We start from the raw sequence: 21,878 nt of genomic DNA on the forward strand, positions 1-21,878 counted from the left end.
GTGTCTTGTTAAAGCAACAGAAGTCGATTAACATTGAACCAACCTCCCCTCAACTTTATCCAAGCCACGCTCATTCTGGCCTCCTCTGTGACACAAAGACATCCAATGACTCAAACTCTTTCATCAGCTTATCTGTCTCTCTGATTTTGATCCTTCCTTCTTTATAATTATGTAGCCAGACACCCCGGTCATTTTCTCTAGAGCACCAGGAATCTCTTTGGCAGTCTTTTCCTTCAGATCCCCTGAAACCTACATCACTCTGTCTACTCCACCACACTATTCCTTCCAAATACATCATCGAGCATCAACTGAAATGAGAACTGTGCCCTCAGTTCTGCACGACAACCCCTTCACACCTTGCTGGCCAAGCATTTGCCCAGAGCAATGAGCTTACTCTAAATATTGATTCTCCCTATTGGCAGCCATCTGTATCTGGGGTATCCCAGCAACCTCTCAAATTCAGTTAGTCCGAAATTAAGCTTAGTGTTCCCACCTTAATCCCATCTCAGTCAACATTATGAATTCCCAGCTATGAAATCAATTATGAGAGCCAGCCCCAGCCCCAGCCCCAGCCCCAGACCCAGACCCAGACCCAGACCCAGACCCAGACCCAGACCCAGCTAATCGATAACCACTTCCTCCCTACTCCCCCATCTTCTGTACCATTTTCCTCTTTCCCACCTGGCCATTCTTCTATTTCTGTACTCTGCCTTATCAACTCGTTTCAGCTTGATTCCTTTGCTACATTTTTATTAAGATATAATTGCATCATTTCCCGCCATTCAATTCTTTCCTTCAACTCCTCCCTCGCCCCTCCCCCTCCCCCGCCTCACTCCTACTCCCTACTAGGTTCCTGGCCTCCTCTTCTTTTCTTTTTTATATATATATATAAAAGGACTGTAACAGCGTCTCTTCGTGTCTGCAGTATTGAGCTCCACCTCTTCCACAGTATACTAGACATGGTAGCCACGGACTGTGTCACCGGCCCACGCGTCACAGCTACAGAAAGGAGGAATTACCAAGGATGTACTTATTTAAATGACACGGTTTTTTGTTCTCAGGGGATAAAATACCTGTTTCTGTAGCTAATAGTCCTTCATCCACCTGCATAGTAAAGCAGGAAGACAGGGCCTGTCTCTGTCTCACTTAGCCTGTGATCCTGGATCAGCCCCTGTACGGGATAATGACAGCGTGTTCACAGGGTCTCTAGATGAAAGAAAAGGATTAGTCATTCAAAATTAAAAGTCAAAATAATAAGCTTAATATAGAACTAAACCCTACTTTGTGTACGATAACAAATAGCCTGAAGCTATGGGGGGGTTGCTAGGCATTAATTACTTTTTAAATCACCCAATTATGCATCATTTCATGCTAATCTAAATGATGCCATTTCTCTCTCAGCAGACACCACTCAACTCGAGACGGCCCCCACAACCGTGTATAAAAGCTCAAAGAACCCACAAGCAGGCAACGTTCCTTTGAAATTACAACTGCCCGCGGACCCGTGGAACGTTTGCCCGGCACCATGTCTCTCCGGTTTTCTGGCGGATCCAGGCACGCCAGCCTACAGTCGGGATCCCTCAGGCCGCCCAGCGGAGGCGCAGGCTTTGCTGGGAGCAGTGCGGCCGGCGGTTCACTTGCTGGTAGTGGATTTTCTTGGGCCTTGGGAGGGACACTGTGCAGTGCTCCTGGTGGGAGCCACGCTACTGGTGCCCTGGGAAATGTCACTGGTGTTGGCTTCGCTGGAAGTGAAGGAGGGCTCCTCTCTGGAAACGAGAAGGTCACCATGCAGAATCTCAACAACCGCTTGGCCTCTTACCTGGATAACGTGAAAGCTCTGGAGGAAGCGAACACTGAACTAGAGAGAAAGATCAAGACTTGGCATGAGAAATACGGACCCGGATCTTGCCGTGGGCTTGACCGTGACTACAGCAATTATCATCTAACCATTGAGGACCTTAAAAGCAAGGTAAGGTCACAAACTTGAAACTGGCCAAGTAGTTAAAACTTAATAACTTTCGGCAAAAGTATATAAAACCACAAAGGGAAATGCTTCGTGGCTGTTCTCTAACTTGCATTTAATTTTAACAAATAATTCTTCCCGTTACTCAAAATTAGGAGCCTTGATTCAATACTTTCAATGTAGCTAAAAGACTAATCCCACTGTGTACTTTGAAATGCACTTATAGATAATAAATCATTATATTCTAAAAATAATGCAATTATCTGAGAGTGAATTTAAAACATTACTCTTTTAAAATTAAATTATAAACATTCTGATAATTGCATAAGTCTAAAAAACGGATGCAGGGGCTTGATTATGTTCTAAGTAATAAATAACAAAAGCAAGGATATTTCTGTTAACTTCCTTTTAATTTCCTCTAGGTCATCTCTTCCACGGCTGCTAACGCTAATATAATTCTGCAGATTGATAATGCCAGACTGGCTGCTGACGATTTCCGACTAAAGTAAGTGACAGTGACAGTCGTGGCCCCAAAACTGAGTCCCTATGTGTTAATGTTGCTAAAAAAAAAAAAAAAAAAATTCATTTTCATCTCAAGTAAAATTACAGCCTAAAGGAATGAAAGGATTTCTGTTAGAAAATGACAATCAAGTGAGAATGTTACCTATGCCTTCCGTCCTTGGAAAAACTGCCCTTGCTTCTCCACGTCTGCCTAAAGTAATTTGAAGCACGCAGTAAATGCTCAGTAAATTTTCCTTTGTATGGAATCTTACAGAAAACTTTAAAATACAGAAATACATTAATAGTAGCTTTTTAGGGAAGATCTATACACATGGATGGATGGATAGATAGATAGATAGATAGATAGATAGATAGATAGATAGATAGATAGATAGATAGATAGGTGAATGGCTGGAGAGACTCAGGGACTACTGTCCACTCCCTAAGAATGCTAACCTAGGGCCTGGAGGGATGGCTCAGGAGTTCAGAGCACTGACTGCTCTTCCAGAGGTCCCACGGTCAGTCCCCAGCACCCAACTCACGACTCTTTGTAACTCCAGTTCCAGGGGATCTGACATCCACATACATGCAGGCAAAACACCAATGCATATAAAAAATAAGTAAAACTTTTTCTAAGATGTTAGCTTAGATAGGATTATGAAATGGCTGCTGTCACTTAACGGGCATTTCCATCTCTGTGATTGGTTAGCTGCTCCTTGTCCTGCCCAGAGCTGGAGGGACAGATCTTTAGGCATAGCTGTTTTGTTTTATGACAAGGACTCACTCTGTAACCCAGGCTAGTCTGGAACTCACGATCCTCCCGCCTCCAGCTCCTGAGTTCTTAGAATACAGACATGAGCTACCCCACAGGGGTATTTTTCTGTGGATTTTTTACTTTTTTTTTTTTTTTCTTTCGGAGCTGGGGACCGAACCCAGGGCCTTGCACTTGCTAGGCAAGCGCTCTACCACTGAGCTAAATCCCCAACCCCTCTGTGGATTTTTATATTTAGAGTCCTGGTCTGGTTTCAGATTTCCAGCTGACATCTTCGACTTCTTGAAGAGGTCTAGCGTGCACTGAAATTCACCTAAATCCACTCCCTCCCCTCAAGGTATGAAAACGAACTCACCCTTCACCAAAATGTGGAGGCCGACATCAATGGGTTGCGGCGCGTCCTGGACGAGCTGACGCTCTGCAGGACGGACCAAGAGCTGCAGTATGAATCCCTGAGTGAGGAGATGACTTACCTCAAGAAGAACCACGAGGAGGTAGGAGAAGCTTCCCTCTAACCAACACAGCTCAGCCCGTGAAAAGTCTAGGGAGGGAAGTTGTTGCTGTTCCAGCACGAATCCGGACTCAGGAGACCACACACAGAATCTACTTGCCTCCCACGAGAACATTAGAGGAAGGAAAGTTAGGAGACAGACAGAAAGAGAGAGCTAGAGAACGAGAAGAGTTACGAAACAGACATAGATAAGAGATAGAGGGGAAGGAGGGGGATTTGTACAGCACAGCACTGGAAGGCCCCAGGGGTGTTTGGCAGGACAGTGAACACACACACACACACACACACACACACACACACACACACACACACACACACACCAAGGAAACCAGGAGAGGGAAGGGAAGGAATGACAAGACCCGGGGAAGGACTGGAAACACTGCAGGATCCATGTCTTCTTAAAGGCACAGCCACGGAAAGAAGGCAGCTTTGACTGCACTGAGGGCGGGGTAGAAAAAGCACTTGCATTGTGCCACCCTGAGAGCATTTACCACACTCTCTGTGGCAGGTGCCATCAGTCTAACTGCAACTAGTTTGATGATTTTTGAAAATCCACAGCGACAAGAATTTTCCTTTGTATGGAATCTTACAGAAAACTTTAAAATACAGAAATACATTAATAGTAGCTTTTTAGGGGAGATCTATACACATGGATGGATAGATAGATAGATAGATAGATAGATAGATAGATAGATAGAGGAATGGATGGAGAGAGAAAGGAGAGAGAGAGAGAGAGAGATCTTAACTAAGAAGTCAGATTCTAGTTTAAGGAAACAAAAGTCAGCCAGGCAAGGCAGTACATACCTGGGGCACTTGGGAGGTGGAGGCAGGCAGGGGCATGGGACCTGGAGGCCAGTCTGGGCTACATAGCAAGTCCCTGTCCTGGGATAGGGGAGAAATCTGAGATATTAACACTGTGAAATCCAAATGAAAAGATCAGCTACTCAGTGGACTGGGATGGATGCCACAGCTGAAGGGTGTAACCGCTAAGAACAGGAGTCGGGAGCCCTGTCCATTCTGCCTCTGGCCAGATCCCAGTGAACAACTTAGGCAACTGTCCTCTCCTCTCTGTGCTCCACTCCCCTCCTCTGTGAAGGGAGTGCCTGTCTCATAAGGATGCTCAGACTTGTAGCACTTGCTCAGAGCAACGTCTGAGCAATGGTCATTCAAATAAATGCCTGTTAGCGTCCCTCGGGTGAGATTCCACAGTGGCTGGGATTGGGGGCAGGCGGAGGCTGGGTTTTCCTCTGTCTCCCAAGTGCTGGGATTAAAGACGTGAGCCATTACCTGCTGGTTCAACTTTATAATCCCAGCTTTTTGGAAGCTGAAGCAGGATAATTCCCTAATTCAAGGCCCAGCCTGGGTTACATAGTAAATTCCAGCTTAGTCTGGGCTCCAGAGTGAGATTCTGTCTCATAAAAATCAAGGATGGATAGACGGAAAGAAGGAAGGAAGGAAGATGGATGAATGGATGGACGACAGCCTTGAACACAAACTAAATAGCACCCATAAATTATTCATTACTCTGGGGACTTCGGGACCTCTAAACCCTTCTCAGATGGCATGTGGACAGTCACTTGCATTTCACTTTAGGAAATGAAGGTTCTGCAGTGCGCAGCCGGAGGTAATGTGAATGTGGAGATGAACGCAGCCCCAGGTGTGGACCTCACCGTCCTGCTGAACAACATGCGAGCGGAGTACGAGGCCCTGGCTGAGCAGAACCGCAGGGACGCCGAGGCCTGGTTCCAAGAGAAGGTGAGGGGAGCTAGACCTGCTCTGTCTATGGTACCCTAGCAGGCCAGACTCAGTGTGACCCTGTGTACCCTTCCTTCCAGAGCGCCACGCTGCAGCAGCAGATCTCCAATGACTTGGGCGCAGCCACCTCAGCCAGGACTGAGCTGACAGAGCTGAAGCGCTCCCTGCAGACGCTGGAGATCGAGCTGCAGTCACTTTCAGCAACGGTAGGTGCTGACCCCAGATCGCCTGAACTTCTGGTTCCCAAAAACCGAAGAGAAGCTTTTCTTTTCTTTCCTGAAAGGGGCGCACGGGGGCTGGGGGAGGAACGGCAGTAAAAGCATCTTAGGAGACAGAAAGAGGCAGTGTCTTCCTCGCAGACGTCTTGATACTGCTAAGTTCCTTCCTGGACGGCGCCCAGAGTTCATTGTGGTTAAAAAAAAATCTGGCGCCCAGCTCCACCCTGTATATGGTTCGTTCAGCGCCCCAGAGCATGCTGGGCAGTGTTGTTTCAGTTAAAACATTAAGGGACAGGACTAGCGTTCCTTGTCCACACGGGCCATCATCTCCGACTACTCGGAAAGGCATATTAAGAGACAGTACACAAGGCTGGAGAGGTAGGTCTGCAGTTAAAAGAACCCACTCTTTTAGGGGACCCAAATTTAATTCTCAGCACCCATAAGGCAGCTAACAACTATCGGTAGCTTCATCCAGTCTCGCGGTATCTGATACCATATTCTGTCTTCTGCAGACATTGTATACCGGAGTGCACACGCATACAGGCAAAACAGCCGAACGCATAAATTTTTTTAAAGAAAAGTACACGTCAACCCAGACGTGGGGTCTATCTTTCCTCTCACCTACTCTAGTAAAGTTCTCATACCCCGGCACACACCCCACAGCCTAGCACTCAGCCTCTTAGGAATATCTGGGCCACGGAGACGACTTCGATAGTTACCATGGAAACAACCTAGAAACCTACTTTCTGTCAAGGCTGTGAGCTGGCAGCATCCGTAAGGCTTGACTTTGAGAAGCGTGGCAAGCCGGTGGCCCAAGGATTCCCCATCCCCATTACAAAAGGTTTTGCAATCCCTGAAGACACCAGGGTGTCACATGAACAAAGAAAGTGCTACTATAAAAACCAGAACAGTGAGTCAGCCACAAAGGAAATCACGGCTCAGTAGGCTAGAAAGACCTTTTGGTTTAGCCAACCTGAAAACAGGGTCCCAGTGTTCTATCACTTAGTATTTAGACAGAAGATTTACCATTGGCTGAGCCTCGGTTTACCCAGCATGCCCCTCTTCCCCTCACTCTCCGTTCAGCAGCCTCTCTAGCCCTTCCTTCTGTATTCTCTCTTCCCTAAAAGCATCAGAACTCCGCATGATCTTATGCTGTTGCAGGGATGAAGCCTCCCTGTTTCTGAAAAAACAGGATAGGAAATAAACTCTCAAATGTCCTCATCAGAATTAGAAGCATTTTCACATAGAAGCAATGCTGCCGTGAAGCAATTAGATTCTCGGCTCAGATCACCCATCGCGGGGGTCAGGAAATCTTTGGGGTCAGGAAATAACCCACCCTGCAAAATCCGTTTAACAGCCAGTGCAACCAAGCTATAAAGTAATACTTGTAACCTAGCTTCCATACCCAAGATTCTTTGGTCAAGATAAATCGCAAGTTCAGTTTCCCACAGGGAGAACACAAGTCAATTACAGGTTGGAGGTTAGCTCTGTGTAAACACCCACGTGTTTGCTTCCTGTGTTGCGCCAACTTCCAAGTTCATCTGGTTCTTTCTCATCAGCAACTTTCCCAGTGGAAGGCAGTTAAGAGAGATGCTGCCCCCTTCCGGCTTCCCAGGGTATAAGCCATCTTATAAAATATCCTAGGGAAGAAAGGCTTTGAGGCTTTGAACTGCGGTTATGCCCCTCCCTGACACCTTGCTAGCCTGCACCTTTTCTTTCTCATTACCATCTCCGTCACCTTCTGCTCGCTTGCTCCTGGAGAGCCCAGGAACCTGTCCAAATGCTACAACCAGAGTAAATCAGGATCCTAAGGGTCTCAGCCCCCTTATACCCTCGAGTGCCTGCCTGTTGTGATGATTATCTCACTACATAACTCCTTCTTTGCAACCCTAGGATTGAGTCGCTTCATCATATGTTGGTGATACACAAACTTATCCTTAAAATTAGAATGCTATTGATGCAAAAAGGAAGTAAGCTAGGGAGCTGGGGGACAGCTCTGCTGGGAAAGGGCTTGCCGGGCAAACATAAATAAGGATATGAGTTTGATCTCTAGGACTCTGTAAAAGAAGCCAGGCATGATGGCATGAGCTTGGAATCCCAGTGCTGGGAAATAGAGACAAGAGGATCCCTGGGGCTCACTGACCAGCCAGTGTAGCTTAATCAGTGAGCCCAGGCTGTCGAAGGAAGGAAGGAAGGAAGGAAGGAAGGAAGGAAGGGAAAAAAGAAAAAGAAAGAAAGAAACAGGGTAAGGAAACAGAAAAAGAAAAAAGTATTACCTGAGGAATGATACCCAAGAATGCCCTCTGGTCTGTCTCTCTCTGTCTCTCTGTCTCTCTCTGTCTCTGTCCTCTCTCTCTCTCTCTCTCTCTCTCTGTCTCCTCTCTCTCTCTCTCTCTCTCCACACACACACACACACACACACACACACACACACACACACACACACAGCCAGAGAGAGAGAGGCATTTAAAATTCAAATGCATTTATTATGTAAACGCTTGAATCAACTGCCCCCAAAAATGCCAGGCAGAGGCTTGCACCTCCTTCTAACAGAGACGTTATGTCCTGTGACGTAAGAGCAGTAGTCATGCCACAGGAAGACAAGGGAAATGAGAGAGTGGAAGAGGCAGTAGACATTCTGATAATGATTGATATCAGAGGTAGTAACTGCCCGGACACATATATTTCCGTATGATAAGACAAAGAGGGAAATTACCGTAATTGAAGGAGGAATCATGGGGCAGGACAAATTACAGTCTAAGGAGAGAGGTACTCTTAGGACATAGTGTAGACACCATGACCTGCATGTAATGAGCGCCGGGGCCTTGAGCGCCCACCCTGCTAAAGGATTTATTCAGTCTGAACAGCTTTAAAAAGAGGACTGTGGTGAATGACAGAAAAATCAAGAATGGATTACAAAAGAAGCCAATAGTCCAGTGGGTCTAGGGATAGGACAAGAGCTGTTGAGAAGTGAAGTTTTGGTATAACAGTCAACCCTCCAAAGCTATTTTAAAATATAAATTATCCTTTATATTGGGGTTGGGGATTTAGCTCAGTGGTAGAGCGCTTGCCTAGTAAGCGCAGGCCCTGGGTTCGGTCCCCAGCTCCGAAAAAAAGAAAAAAGAAAAAAATTATCCTTTATAGATTTCTTACCGTGCTGTGCCCCAAAAGTGCTTTTATATACGTGTTTGTCTAAACAAAAACTGTTAACAAAATCTTAACAGTCAAACATCTTGGGGGAGGAGCAGTGAGATGCCTCAGGGGACAAGGGCATTTGCTGCCAAGGCTCTCAACCAGAGTTTGATCCCAAGAACCCATATGGTGGAAGGAAAGAATCAATTCCTGCAGGTTGTCCTGTGATCTCCACGTTTGCTGTGGCACATGCTTACACACAATCGCTTGCACGCACGCACACACACATATACACGCGGCGCACATAAATATTAAAATAAAGTCTTGGGTGGGGATCATTTATCCCTTTTCAGGCCATTCAGGGCTTGTTCACCCAAGGTTAATAACAGGCTCCACCTCCTGTATTACGGTGACGAGCCCCTAACCTGCCTGGGGAGAGGTCCTGCAGGGTACTGAGAAACCCAGGACCTGGTGCTCCTCTGGTGATTTCATCCCTTATTGTGACCTTTGATGTTTCAGAAACACTCTCTAGAGTGCACCCTAGCGGAGACCGAGGGCAACTACTGCTCGCAGCTGGCTCAGATCCAGGCTCAGATCAGCGCCCTGGAGGAGCAGCTGCACCAGGTGAGGACGGAGACCGAGGGCCAGAAGCTGGAACATGAGCAGCTGCTGGACATCAAGGCCCACCTGGAGAAGGAGATCGAGACCTACTGCCGCCTCATAGATGGAGACGAGAAGTAAGATCCGCGGGAAGTCCCCAACAACAACCGTGCTCTACCCCTCAGCGTTCAATGCTTTCATACTCTGGTTTCTCTGTCCCACTGCACAAAAACGCACGTCCTTCTCCTGCCTCTAAATAGAGGAACCGTTTCCTCTATATTTTGTACATCACAAAGTCCCCTTATCTACTGCGGATGACTCCCGTCATTCCTGCACAAGTTCCCCACTACTGTCCACGTTAAGCCTTGGAATTTGAAGATTCTCCTGACCCCTGTCCCCGCCCCCAGTCCCTGAACAAGCCCCAGGACACATTCTATATGTATGTGTGGCTCCTGGGATATTTTTGTTGCGTATTTTTATGTGTAGCTTTTAAGCTAATAACTTACTTTTCTAATTATTGGATTAAAAAAATCGAATGGGAGGGACTGGGAAGATGGCTCAGTGGGGGAAGTGCTTGTCCGGCGAGAGCCTACCTTTGATCTCCAGCACATCTGTAAATGCTGAGGGCAATGGCTGTACTTGGTGTCAGGGGAGAGACTGCAGATGCTGTGTGCTCCCTGGTCAGCCAATCGAGGTGATATGTGTGCTGTCGGTTCAGGGAGAGACCCTGTCTTAAACAGGGTAGAAGGACTGAGAGATGGCTGAGAGGTTAGGAAGCACGTGTTGCCCTTGCAGATGACAAGGTTTAGTTCTCAGCACCTGTAGGATTCACACCAGCCTGTACCTCCAGTTCTTGGGAAACTGATGCCCTCCTCTAGCTTCTGAGGGCACTGCATGCACATGGTGCGAACCCATGCATGCAGGTGAAATGTTCATGCATGTAGAATAAAAATTAATAAGTCTCTCTCTAAAACAAAGGGTGAGAGCAATGAAGGAAGGTTCCTCATGCCAACCGACACACAGCCACACTCACACACATACACACACTAACACACACTCACATACACACACTCATACACACATACTCACACGCATACACATTCACATACATACACATACACACATACACACACATACACATACTCACACACATACACACTCACACACATACACACACACACTCACACACATATACACTCACACACACTCACATACATATACACACATACACACATACACACACTCATACACATACACACACTCATATACATACACACGCGCACGCACACACTCACACATATGCACACATACATACACACTTATATACCCACACATGCACACATACACATTTCACACACACAAGCACACACAAACACACACACTCATACACATACACACTCATATTCATACACACACATATACACGCTCACTCACACACACCCATGAACACACTCACACACCTACATACTCACATACCTACACGCACTCATACACATACACATACTCAATACATACTCACACACATACACATACTTACAAACACACACACATATATACATCTATACACACACTCATATACACACTCATACACATACTCACATACAAACACACTTTCACACACATGCACACACACATTCACACACTCAACAAATACACTCACACACACTCACACACACTCACAAACACACTCACACACTCACAAACATACTCACTCACACACATACACATTCACATACACATACTACCAACACTACCACTACCAAAAAGAAAAAAATGGAAATATTTTTAAATCTGCTCTTTAGATAACTTGTAATCACTTCCTGCTCCTGCATGCAGATCATATTTTTTCAAAAGTAAAATTGAGATCTGTTGAGTCATTAGTTCAATGAAAGTTTCCTAAGTGATAATGGACACCAATATAAAATAACGAAGTTTTCTTCCCTCCAGTTCCTGCTCTAGCTCAAAGGGTTTTGAATCTGGAAGCTCGGGGAATTCATCCAAAGGTAACAAAAACCTCGTTTGATTTCTATAGCAGAAAATCCCTTTACATCAATGGCTCTCACGCATAGTAGCAATGTCTACAGTTAGGAAGTTTTAAGCAAAGTGCTCTGTACTAGAAATGTTCTCCAAATACCCCAAACTCTTATTTTAAGCCCATAACCCTCCCCAATATGTGCAATGCAGTGCAAGGAGCCAAGCAGTGGTGTCCTTCTTCACGTAAACTCTCGGGGCAGAATACGGCCATTCACCTGTGTTTTCTTCTCTAGATGTATCCAAAACCACACTGGTGAAGACGGTGGTTGAAGAAATAGATCCGCGTGGTAAGGTCCTGTCCTCCAGGATCCACTCCATCGAGGAAAAGATGACCAAGATAAGCAACAGCAAGGCTGAGCAGAGGGTTCCCTTCTAGCTGCCACGCTGGGGGTGGGGGGGCGGATAATTTGGGGGCGGAGCCAGCATGGCTGCACAGTTCTAAAACTCAGGGAGAATGGAAACGCTTTCTTCTATTACAGATAAGTGACCTTAGACAAAATACCTGCTTTCTTAGTGACTGTCAAAGGATGCTGAGTGTTTGTGTCCAAATAAAATAACTGATGGCAATACACTTCTGCTTGCTGGTGACTAATAACGAGTTGTGATTTTTTCACCCCCGTAGGTAGACCTTTATGGAAAACGTCTTTATCGAATTTCACTCTAGTTTTCTTTTTTTTTTTTTTTTTTTTTTTTTTTTTTTTTTTTTTTTCGGAGCTGACTGAACCCAGGGCCTTGCGCTTCCTAGGCAAGCGCTCTACCACTGAGCTAAATCCCAACCCCTTCACTCTAGTTTTCAACAACAACTATCAATTCGATCACACGGTATTTAATAATAAATATTCACTAGGCATAATCTTCAAATCCCACCACATCTGCATGAAGTAAACACGGGGGTCGAGGGTACTGTCAGAAAATTCTCCTGCAACTGACACATTCTACCACTAGATGGCGCACGTCTGGTGTTTTTGTTAAAATGGCTCAAACTATCTCAAGCTGCCACACAGACTTCTGGGATACCCCCATCTAACCAGAAAAAAAAGATCTCTGAAAAGATCTACCGCAACCAAGCCCATGTTGATGGCTTTTCCAGGAAAGACTATAGAAGCTTTGCTCCGGGAAGCCCCAGTCAGAAATTTAGGCATTGCCAACCATAGGGTCCACTGCAAATACTCAGCTTTGAAGTTGTTAACATAAAGAGCAGTAGACTGATGGGCACAACCACATTCCCATAAAATTTTATTTAGAGACGCTGAGATTGTTTTTTTTTTTTAATTGCAAATAATTTAACGTTTCATGAACTGCTATTCTTCCCATGTTTTCAACCGTTTAAGATGTAAAAGCCAGGGACCGGAGAGATGGTTCAGCAATTCAGAGCATTAGCTGTTCTTCCAGAAGACCAGGGCAGCACTCACAAGTGTTTGCAACTCGGGATCCAGAGCATTCAACTTCTTCTTTGGGTCCTTCAGACACCAGGTACTTATGAGGTGCACAATCATACAAACAGGCAAAACCCCACACACATAAAATGTAAAAGACATTAACTTGGAGCTGCACAAAAACACAAGTCGGCTTTCAATCTTCCCCACACCGAGTCACATGCTAAGGTACAAAATCTCATGAAGCGGGTGATCTCCGAGGTCACTGGTCGTTCTGCCCTGGGAGAATTGCTCTTTTGTTTCTTAAGTATCTTCCTGACTTCACTGAGAAACCCCTGTAAGGGTGGGCTTCCCACCCAACAACGGAACATTGTGGAGTGGAGAAAACAAACAAATACTTACTAATCTTCTGCCAAGTTCACCACGTGAAGGAAGTTCTAATCGTTATGAGGGGATGACTTCCAAACACACGGGACCAGCTATATAACTTGCTTGACTCAGTGTGAAAAGAAGATAGAAATATCAGGTCCTCATGCTCAAAATTCACAGCACAGAAGGTTCTAGAATACGATGACTCTGCTTTCTTCTTCGGTTATAGTTCTCTTTTTGTTCGCTTACTTGGTTGGTTTTGTTTTTGTTTTTGTTTTGTTTGTTTTGTTTTGCTTTGTTTTTGTTTTTTGTTTGGTTGGTTTGTTTTTTTTTTGGTTGGGGTTTGGGGTTTGTTTGTTGGTTGGTTGGTTTCTTGTGTTGGTTGGTCACTCTGTAGACCAGGCTGTCCTGGAACTCAGTGATCCACCTACCTCTCTGCCTCTGCCTCTGCCTCTGCCTCTGCCTCTGCCTCTGCCTCTGCCTCCTGCCTCTGCCTCTGCCTCCTCCTCTGCCTCTGCCTCCTCTGCCTGCCTCCTCTGCCTCTGCCTCCTGCCTCTGCCTCTGCCTCTGCCTCCTCTGCCTCTGCCTCTGCCTCTGCCTCTGCCTCTGCCCCCGTCCCCGCCCCTGCTGGGGTTAAAGATATGCAACTTCCTGTCAGGCTCTTTCAACTGTATTCTTGATTTACCATGGATTTTTTTTTCAGGATTTTGTTTTAGGGAGGTTTTTTCTTTTGAGGGGTGGGGTTTTGGGGATTTTTTTTTTTTTTTTACTGTTGCTGTTTGGGGGGGAGGTTGTAGCGTTTTTTTCCTTTCTTGTTTTGGCTTTTGATTTACCGCCTTTGCCATCTAATATTCTAAGTAAAGAGGAAAAAATACCCATTAAGTTATTACATATTTTTACCACTTGTTTTTATGCCCAGCAATGCCAGTTTTAAATCAAAATACTACGGTTTTATTATCTGTTCTTTTTTTAGCTCGCATATGATTACGTAGTTTTCTCTTACCAAACAGAAGAAGCACGAAACAAAACAAACTCAACTATTTTCATTTCACTTTGCTGCTGTCGTTTGGTTTAGTTTTAAGCGGATTTTTGGTTGTTTGTTTTTGGTTTTGTTTTTTTTTGTTTGGGGGTTTTTGTTTTTGTTTTTCAGTCTAGTTCTGTTTTAGAGATGGCCTTGGTTACCCAACTCACGGAGACCTGCCTGCTTCTGGCTCTCCAGTGTTGGGGTTAAAGTCAAACATCACCACATCCAGATGTAGACTTCAAAAAAGTTCGTGTATACTGCATTTTTCAGTCAGTCATATTTCTTGGAACATTTGTGACATTGGAAGCAAATTCTAGTCTGCATGGAAGGCCTGGGCTTCCTGGGATTGCCACAGACCCAGCCTACTCCATCTTGGAGACTATATAGCGAGCATTCACCCAGGGCTGGACTCCCATACATCTTTGTTGACCAGAATCCAGTGTGCGTGGGCACTGCCTGTGCTATGTGCTACAGAAGCAGTAAAAACCACTGCAGACAAACAGTTCATATACCCCCAAGCACCCACCTGCCCCATGGTCATCAGAAATCGCTTTTTCAGAGCACAGGTTTGAAGACACAGTTACTGGGAACTTCAAGTTAGGAACAGAGAGCGCTGAACCAAGTACGGGACTCTTCTAACAGAATTTTGTCTGAAGCCCTCAAAGCAACTCCTACCTTACAGGGGCCACTGCCCTTTGAAAACATTTTGAATGAGATTCCCTTTGTGTAGGGATGGCCAGGAAGGCTCAGCAAGTACGAGATGCACTTATCAGTGAGAAGGACTCACAGGAAAGCTAAATTCTTTAACTCTGCACCTTTTGCTGAAGAAATGACCCAGAATTTCCCAGGCGTCTATTCATAAAGCAGTGGATATAGAATTGGTTCCCTTAGTGAATTTCCTTTAAGTTCTGTTGAGTTCTCAGGGTAGAAGGGAGTATCATGACTTTAGAGTCGTAAATCTGTTCTTCCTAGAAAATGACTATGCCATTCAGCTCTGTGGTTTCCTGAGGTCAGCAGAAATTAGGGCACTGGACCCTGACGAAGTTCTGCGACTAAGCACATATTCTCCCCCAGTCCCTGCAGAGTCCCTCTGCCTTTTACTGTCGTGAGTTTGTGGACTTCAAGGTTCTGAAGAATCAATACCTATCTGGAGGATAAGGAATTCCACCACTCTGCTTAAACAGTTAGTTGGTTTATTGGGGGTGTTGTTGCTGCTGCTGCCGTTAAGACAAAACCTGGAGGGGAGGGGCTGGAGAGATGGCTCAGCGGTTAAGAGCACTGACTGTTCTTCCAGAGGTCCTGAGTTCAAATCCCAGCAACCACATGGTGGCTCACAACCATCTGTAATGGGATCTGATGCCCTCTTCTGGTGTATCTGAAGACAGTGACGATGTACTCATAAATAAAGTAAATAAAATCTGAGAGAGAGAGAGAGAGAGAGAGAGAGAGAGAGAGAGAGGAGAGAGAGAGAGGAGAAAGAGAGAGGAGAGAGAGAGAGAAGAGAGAGAGAGAAGAGAGAGAAAGAAAGAGAGAGAAGAGAGAGAAGAGAGAAAGAGAGAGGAGAGAGAAAGAGAAAAGAGAGAGAAGAGAGAAAGAGAGAGAAGAGAGAAAGAGAGAGAAGAGAGAAAGAGAGAGAAGAGAGAAAGAGAGAGACAGAAGATCTCATTCTGTATCCCAGGTCTGCCTACAACTCAATATATAACATAGGTTGACTTCAAACACATAGCAATCCTCCTGTCTCAGTACTGGAAATACAGGCATGAACTACCACATCTGGCTTTCAGCAGTTAGTTGTTGCCAAAAACAAACAAACAAACAAACAAACAAACAAAAAACTGTCACAGACATCTAAGATGTGTGGAAGCCCTTTCAGGCAGTGAATTACCTCAGGTTTCCAGTAAGGGCAGGAAGTAGCTCCCAAGAGTCATTCTGTGCTATTTCACATGCTACAGAATGGTGTTTGCTGGTAATTTGATACAATCATGTTAGGTGTGGTTGCAAACTGTAATTTTCCTCTGGTTACTGCTTCTCCCTGGACGTCACACTTCCTGTGAATGTGTGTGTCTTATGTCTACTAACTCGTGCCTAGGTATTGCTAACTTTCTTTTTCTTCTATTACTTCTCATGCGTTTCAGGAGATTTTTGAAGGGATAGATGATGTCTTAATCTATTAGCAGGCACAAAATGTTTTACACAGGAATACATTCATTTCTACATTTTCTCTTTGCTGTGTATTAACATTTTGTGGGGTTTCGCCTCACGTGGTTTCTTTGACTCATTTTCTCCAAGCAAGTATTCCTTATTTTTAAAAATGAGGTGCCATTCCAAATGACTCTTTAATTTCTCAGAATTCTCTTTTCTTTTGCTTGGATACAGGATTCAAAATTGTTGGCTTTGGGGCTGGAGATACGGCTCAGTGGGTTTTTTGGGCTTTTGTTTTGTTGTTTTGGGAGTTTAGGTTTGGTTTGGTTTGGTTTGGTTATTGGTTTCCTGAAACAGGGCTTCTCTGTGTAGCCCTGGCTGTCCTGGAACTCTGCAGACCAGGTTGACATTGAACTCAGAGATCCACCTGCCTCTGCCTCCCGAGTTCTGGGATTAAAGGTGTGTGTCACAACTACCCAGCATGGCTCAGTGCTTCAGAGTACATTCTGTTCTTCCAGGGGACCTGAATTTGGTCCTCACACCCATATAGGTGTGTTTATAACCACCTGTAACTCCAGCACCAGGGACCCAGTGCCCTCTTGTGCACTCCAAGAGCATCTTCATTCAAATGCAAATACACAGGCACACACGTATAAACACAACTAGAAAGAGAATAAGCCTTTACAACAAACCTCTCTAAGAACAGATTCATAGAACAATAAATACAACGAAGGACCCAGAATGCACTGCACAGCTGCAGTCACTCAATGTTTGGCAAAGAGACAACACATATGGGAGAAAGCCCTCTCGATGAACTGTGTTAGGAAAACTGGATATCCCCCAGGTAGAGCAAAGCTAGATTCCTATGTCTCACTCTGGGAAAGAACCAATTCAGTAAAGATCTGAACGTCAAACCTAAAACCTTGAAATACCTAGGAAAAACACCTTCAAGTCTAAGCTTGGGAAAAGATTTTTCTGATAAGACTCCAACAGTTGGAAATAATTTGCCGATGGGATTCCCATTAAAATCAAAAGCTCCTGCATAACAGAGAGAAAAATCAGGGGAGGAAAAGCAGCCAAGAGAATCGGAGAATACCTTTGCCAGCCGAACATCTGATGGGAGATTAACATCTAGAATCTGTGAAGAACTCAGTAACGATAACTGTCAGAGATCAAAGCAAATGCCAGGCGTGGTGCCCTTTGATCCCAGCACTCAAGAGGCAGAGGCAGTCAGACCTCTATGAAATCCAAAGCCATTCTGATCCACATAGCAAGTTCCAGGCAGCAAAAGCTGCATAGTGTTGGGGGTTTAGCTCAGTGGTAGAGCGCTTGCCTAGCAAGCGCAAGGCCCTGGGTTCGGTCCCCAGCTCCGAAAAAAAGAAAGAAAATGGCCGACTCCTAACAATATGTACAAAAATATAAAGTATAAATAAAAAATACAAACAATATTTCAAAAAAAAAAAAAAAAGCTGCATAGTATTGTGAGATGATGTCATTATGCAGGTGAAGGCAGGTACAAGATAGAACAAGGCCTGCCATTGGACGAGAAGGAAGGATGGGCGGGAGAAAGGTTTGAGGGAAGAGGAGGAGACTGGAACGGAAGGAGATTGTGGAAGAAGCCACGGAGAGAACATGGAGGTTGATGTTAAGATTCCTCTCTGCAGGGGTTGGGGATTTAGCTCAGTGATAGTCCTGGGTTCGGTCCCCAGCTCCGGAAAAAAAAAAGATTCCTCTCTGCACATTTACAGGTTGTTATGAATGTTCTTAAGGGATGGATGTGTACAGGGCTTTGTATGTCTAGGTGGACAATTATATCTTATCAATTGGATCAGAGGTTACTGTGTTGTGTGTTCTTTCATGTGGCGATTTAAGTTTAAGAGGGCGTGCAGCAGCTAGAGACGTTGGGCCACCACAGAGTTGGAATGTGTGTTTCTGGCTTGATGGCAGCCTGCCTTGGGAACTAGATGGGTAGAGGGATTGCTGCCAGGCCCAGAGAGAAGTCATCGGCAGTGTGATATGGGATAGAACAAAATGGGTGAGACGCTTTGCTGACCGAGATGAAACTATCTACAGGATATCTTGGAGCACTGCGGTGCTGAACCTGGGGGGGGAGAGGTAAAAGACAGAATTTTTTTTATAATTTTATAGCAACAATGTATAAACACACACACAGAGGGAGGGGGGAGAGAGAGAGAGAGAAAGAAAGAGAGAGAGAATGCATATAAATGCATATAAGTGTGTGTGTGTGTGTGTATGTGTGTGTACGCATGTGTGTATCTATGTGTATAGAGGAACCACTCAGTAAATGGGCACGTGAGCTGAACAGACAATCCTCAAAAGAAGAAATACAAATAGCAAAGAACAAGCAGACAGATGAAAGGTGTTTGACACCAAAATTCACAATTCCACTTCATTCAGTCAGCATGGTTTTCGTCAAGAAAACAGACATCGATAACCCTGCTGCAGGCGAGGGAAGCCAGGTCCTTCATACTGTGCAGGTGGGGTGTAAACTAGTGTGAGGCGATGGGATCGGCATGGGGAGTCGTCCAGATCCCGAAAACAGAGGCAGGGGAGTCAACCTAGCACAGGCACATTCGTGTCTGCTAAGGTACTGTTCTCAAGAAGCAAGATAAGGAATCGACCCACATGAACATCAACAGATGGGTGGCGTATTGGTCGCCTTTCTGTTGGCGTGATAAAACGCCGTGACCGAGGCAACTTACGGAAGAGAGAGTTTATCTGAAGCTTACAGTTTCAGGAGGATAAGAGACCGTGACCACCATGGCGGGAAACATGGCAGCGGGCAGGCAGGCATGGTGTTGGAGCAGTAGCTGAGAGCTTGCCTCTCTGTCCACAAACAGGAAGCACAGAGGGATAACAAGAAGTGGGGGGGAGTCTTCTGAAACCTCAAAACCCACCCCCAGGGGCACACTTCCTTCACCAAAGCCTTGACTCCTAATTCTCCTCAAGCAGTCACCCACTGGGGACCAAGTCCTCAAATGCCCAAGACTTACAAGGGACAACTCGTTCAACCACCACAGACAACTAAAGACAAACTCGATTCTGGAGTATGGTTTACTCATAAAGAAAATCATGTATATAATGGTATTAAGAAAAAACACATGGGCCCAGAAAAACAAATATTGCATGCCTTCTCATATGCGGCATCTACATTTCAAAAGAACACATAAACCAGGAACACAGAAGGGAGACTATGTGAGGGAAAGAGGTGTCCAGTGGGGAAGAAGAAAGTGAACGGACAAAAGAGAGCCGGGAAAGCACATAACACACATGTGTGAGAATGTGATCGTGGAACCCACCCTTTCCTCCGTAAACTAAAACACGTTCGTTTTAACGAGGTGCCGGTTTGATTTCTAAGGTTTCCCATCTCCCCTCCCACTTGGTACTTTGCCCTCCTGTTTCCTGCATCTCAATGACCTGGTCAGCTGGCCCCTCCCTGAGCTGCTTCTCCTCACCTGGGACTGCTCTTGGGACAAAGAGCCAAAGCTGGGCACTTCTGAGAGCTCACAAGCCCTGGACAGTCTCATTCCCATTGGAGCTCGTAGAAGATCTCTTCACTCGGCTGGGAAAAGCTAAATTCTTCCAGCCCCACCCCCTCCTCCTCTGGGATCTGCTATGATTTCTGGTTGGCTTTGGGGGGGGGGATGTCTTATGATCAGAGTCTTTAGAGGCCTCTCTGTGTTTCCTCTTCCCTCGAATTCTGTAGTCCGTCCTACATGTTTCTGTGTTGGGACTCATGCCAATATGGTTACCTGTAGATCGGTTATAAACACTGTACGTAGGCTTTGGTTGTCTGACATGAATGTTCTGCGTGACTTTTATGGAAGGATTTTGAAATCCTGCCACCTTTTCCCAGAATTCTAGATTTTTTTTTCCTGTCTTTATCTGTTCTGCTTGGACTCTGATGAAATGGCTTTAAGAACTCCTGTCATCGTTGCCTATTTTTTCTGAACATCTCTTCCATAGTTTCCAGTCACTCCCTTGTCTTCCCCTCACCTCTCTCTCCTTCTCCTGTCTCATTTAGAATAACCTATCTATCTATAATTATCAAAAATATACATGGAAGTACAAGAGGAGGGAGACCAGGGGGAGGAGAGGGCCAAAGAGAACAACAGGGAGGGAATATGGCAATATATCCGTGTGTGTGTGTGTGTGTGTGTGTGTGTGAGAGAGAGAGAGAGAGAGAGAGAGAGAGAGAGAGAGAAACTGTCATAACAAAACCCCTGCTTTTATACACATGCTGAAAAAATAGCATCAAGCTTTTTTTTTTTTTTAAAGATTTACTTATTATATATAAGTACACTGTAGCTGTCTTCAGACACACCAGAAGAAGGCATCAGGTCTCATTACAGATGGTTGTGAGCCACCATGTGGTTGCTGGGAATTGAACTCAGGACCTCTGGAAGAGCAGTCAGTGCACTTAACCACTGAGCCATCTCTCCAGCCCAGCATCAAGCTTTCCTACACCTAACTTACTTCTCAGTTGTGCCTCATCCGTTCTTTAAATCCATCAGCTGAATTTACGCTTTTAGTTATTATATTTTTTTATGTACTTTTCAGATTTACCTGCGTGTGTGTGTGTGTGTGTGTGTGTGTGTGTGTGTGTGTGTGTGTGTGTGTGTGTGTGTGTGTGCTTGTATGCGTATACAGGTGTCACGGAACACCTGTAGAGGTCAAGAGACAACCTGGAGTGTCAGTACTTCAGGTCCAACTTGGTTGAGTCAGGATCTCTTTGTCGATGTGCTGCTGTGCCTACCAGGATAGTTGGCCTGAGAGCTCAAGGGATTTCCCTGTCTCAGCACCATGTCCGAATACAAACACTGGGATAACAGACACTTGCTCTGCAAGTCTGGCTTTTACATAGGATTCAGAGTCAGGTCTTCATGCTTTCATGGCAAAGGCTTTTTATCCACTTAGCCATCTCCTCGACCCCCTCCCTTTTTTTAATCAAAAAAAAAAATCTGATTGTATCCAATGAATCCATTTGTTACACAAAGTCCTTGAAAATTCACACGTTAATTGGCCCTAACAGGATCCAAAGGGCAGCAGACTGGACCTGCCAAAGATGATATATCAAAAGTCGAGGTGGACCAAGAATGGTGGTGTTTATCTTTAATGCACCTACTCAGGAGGCAGAAGCAGATGGATTTCTGTGAGTTTGAAATCAGCCTTAGTCTATCTCCCCTGTGAGTTCCAGGCCATCTGGGCAATGCAGTCTGGATGGAGATGGGAAAAAAAACAAGGGCTCACAGTTTCTCACAATTTGACAGGTTATAAGTTTGAGGGCTTGGACTTGGGCAGGAAGGCAATTTTATACATCATCTAATGGATTTGGGTCATTTCTGCTCTCCATTATCCTCTTACATCACGCCACCCAACCCTCCTCTTTCTCAACAAGTTCCCCTCCAACTTCGATGTCTCCAACTTCGATGTCTCCAACTTCGATGTCTCTAACTTCAA

At 45.2% G+C, this 21,878-nt stretch overlaps 1 protein-coding gene across 2 annotated transcripts; it reads left to right on the forward strand.

Moving 5' to 3' along the window:
- The first annotated feature begins 1,461 nt into the window (after positions 1 to 1,461).
- Krt28 (keratin 28) lies at positions 1,462 to 11,862 on the forward strand. 2 transcript variants are annotated; one of them, XM_032912427.1, is made up of 8 exons: positions 1,462 to 1,969; positions 2,386 to 2,468; positions 3,574 to 3,730; positions 5,341 to 5,502; positions 5,583 to 5,708; positions 9,372 to 9,589; positions 11,385 to 11,455; positions 11,720 to 11,862. In XM_032912427.1, exons 1-8 carry the CDS (start codon positions 1,526 to 1,528, stop codon positions 11,860 to 11,862), a joined length of 1,404 nt encoding a protein of 467 aa, XP_032768318.1. In that variant the 5' UTR covers positions 1,462 to 1,525. The 2 variants fall into 2 exon arrangements, with proteins under 2 accessions (XP_032768318.1, XP_032768319.1); XM_032912428.1 differs by having other exon boundaries at positions 11,400 to 11,455.
- Positions 11,863 to 21,878: the final 10,016 nt, after the last annotated feature.

The sequence above is a fragment of the Rattus rattus genome, chromosome 9 (genome assembly GCF_011064425.1).
Source record: "Rattus rattus isolate New Zealand chromosome 9, Rrattus_CSIRO_v1, whole genome shotgun sequence".
Lineage (NCBI taxonomy): Eukaryota > Metazoa > Chordata > Mammalia > Rodentia > Muridae > Rattus > Rattus rattus.

Coding starts and splice junctions, on each gene's coding strand:
- Krt28 (XM_032912427.1), top strand. CDS start 1,526: ATGTCTCTCCGGTTTTCTGGCGGATCCAGGCACGCCAGCCTACAGTCG. Junction 1,970..2,385: donor TTGAGGACCTTAAAAGCAAG/GTAAGGTCACAA, acceptor AATTTCCTCTAG/GTCATCTCTTCCACGGCTGC. Junction 5,709..9,371: donor TGCAGTCACTTTCAGCAACG/GTAGGTGCTGAC, acceptor TTGATGTTTCAG/AAACACTCTCTAGAGTGCAC.